We start from the raw sequence: 703 nt of genomic DNA, 5'->3' as shown, positions 1-703 counted from the left end.
TTAAAAGTGTGCAATTTAACAGATATTAAATATTTTAGAGACAAAAACAGACATGTTAAACCTGTTGCCTTCAGGTTAAAGGAAAGTGGTCTTTGTGTGAAAGGATGTTAGATTAGAAATGTGTTCTTGAAGTGTTTATTAAAATAACAGCTTTTAGATCAATAATCAACACCTTTATTTTTTGTTATTTCTAGTTTGGTTGAAGACTTTCCAAAAGGAGTGACAGAATGCCAGATCCCCGCTCTGGCTCTGGAGGAATTACTCAGACAGAGAGCCAAAGATCTCCAGGGAAAAGAAGAAAGTCAAGTAATGACAGTCTCTGAGTTTCACTTTTCCTTTCAGATTGGGGCTGAATTGTTACAACATAGCGTTAAAACAATTTAAACTTGATGAAAAAATTGCAATTCATGTTAATCTTTTGTCTATTGTGTGTCGACAGGAAGAGCTCGAGTTCTGCGAGCGTCTGAGGAAGATCTGTTTCAGTGGGCAGCAGTCAGAAGACTTGGGAATGGATCGCTGAGGCTTCTATTTATTTATTTTTTTACCAGTCTTGTTTTGTCATCAGTACATAATACACAACATGTAAAAGAACAGTAGTTTTTTCTGTTTGAGCTGAGGCTCTTGAGGCTGTTGTGTTGAATCCTGGATGTTATTTCATAAACCTATAGATAAATAAACATTTTTTTATGTATCAAAATTCTTT

At 35.0% G+C, this 703-nt stretch overlaps 1 protein-coding gene across 2 annotated transcripts in view; it reads left to right on the top strand.

Moving 5' to 3' along the window:
* Window positions 1-545, top strand: part of hspbp1 (HSPA (heat shock 70kDa) binding protein, cytoplasmic cochaperone 1) — a 4472-nt gene extending 3927 nt beyond the window's left edge. For both annotated transcript variants that reach the window (XM_024272703.2, XM_024272704.2), the window contains exons 7-8: window positions 195-306; window positions 440-545. In XM_024272703.2, the coding sequence (XP_024128471.1) occupies window positions 195-306; window positions 440-520 (193 nt within the window). In that variant the 3' untranslated portion in view covers window positions 521-545. The remainder of the gene's footprint in view (window positions 1-194; window positions 307-439) is intronic.
* Window positions 546-703: the final 158 nt, after the last annotated feature.

The sequence above is a fragment of the Oryzias melastigma genome, linkage group LG8, assembly GCF_002922805.2.
Source record: "Oryzias melastigma strain HK-1 linkage group LG8, ASM292280v2, whole genome shotgun sequence".
Classification (NCBI taxonomy): Eukaryota; Metazoa; Chordata; class Actinopteri; order Beloniformes; family Adrianichthyidae; genus Oryzias; species Oryzias melastigma.
This window is presented reverse-complemented; position numbering and strand designations above follow the sequence as displayed.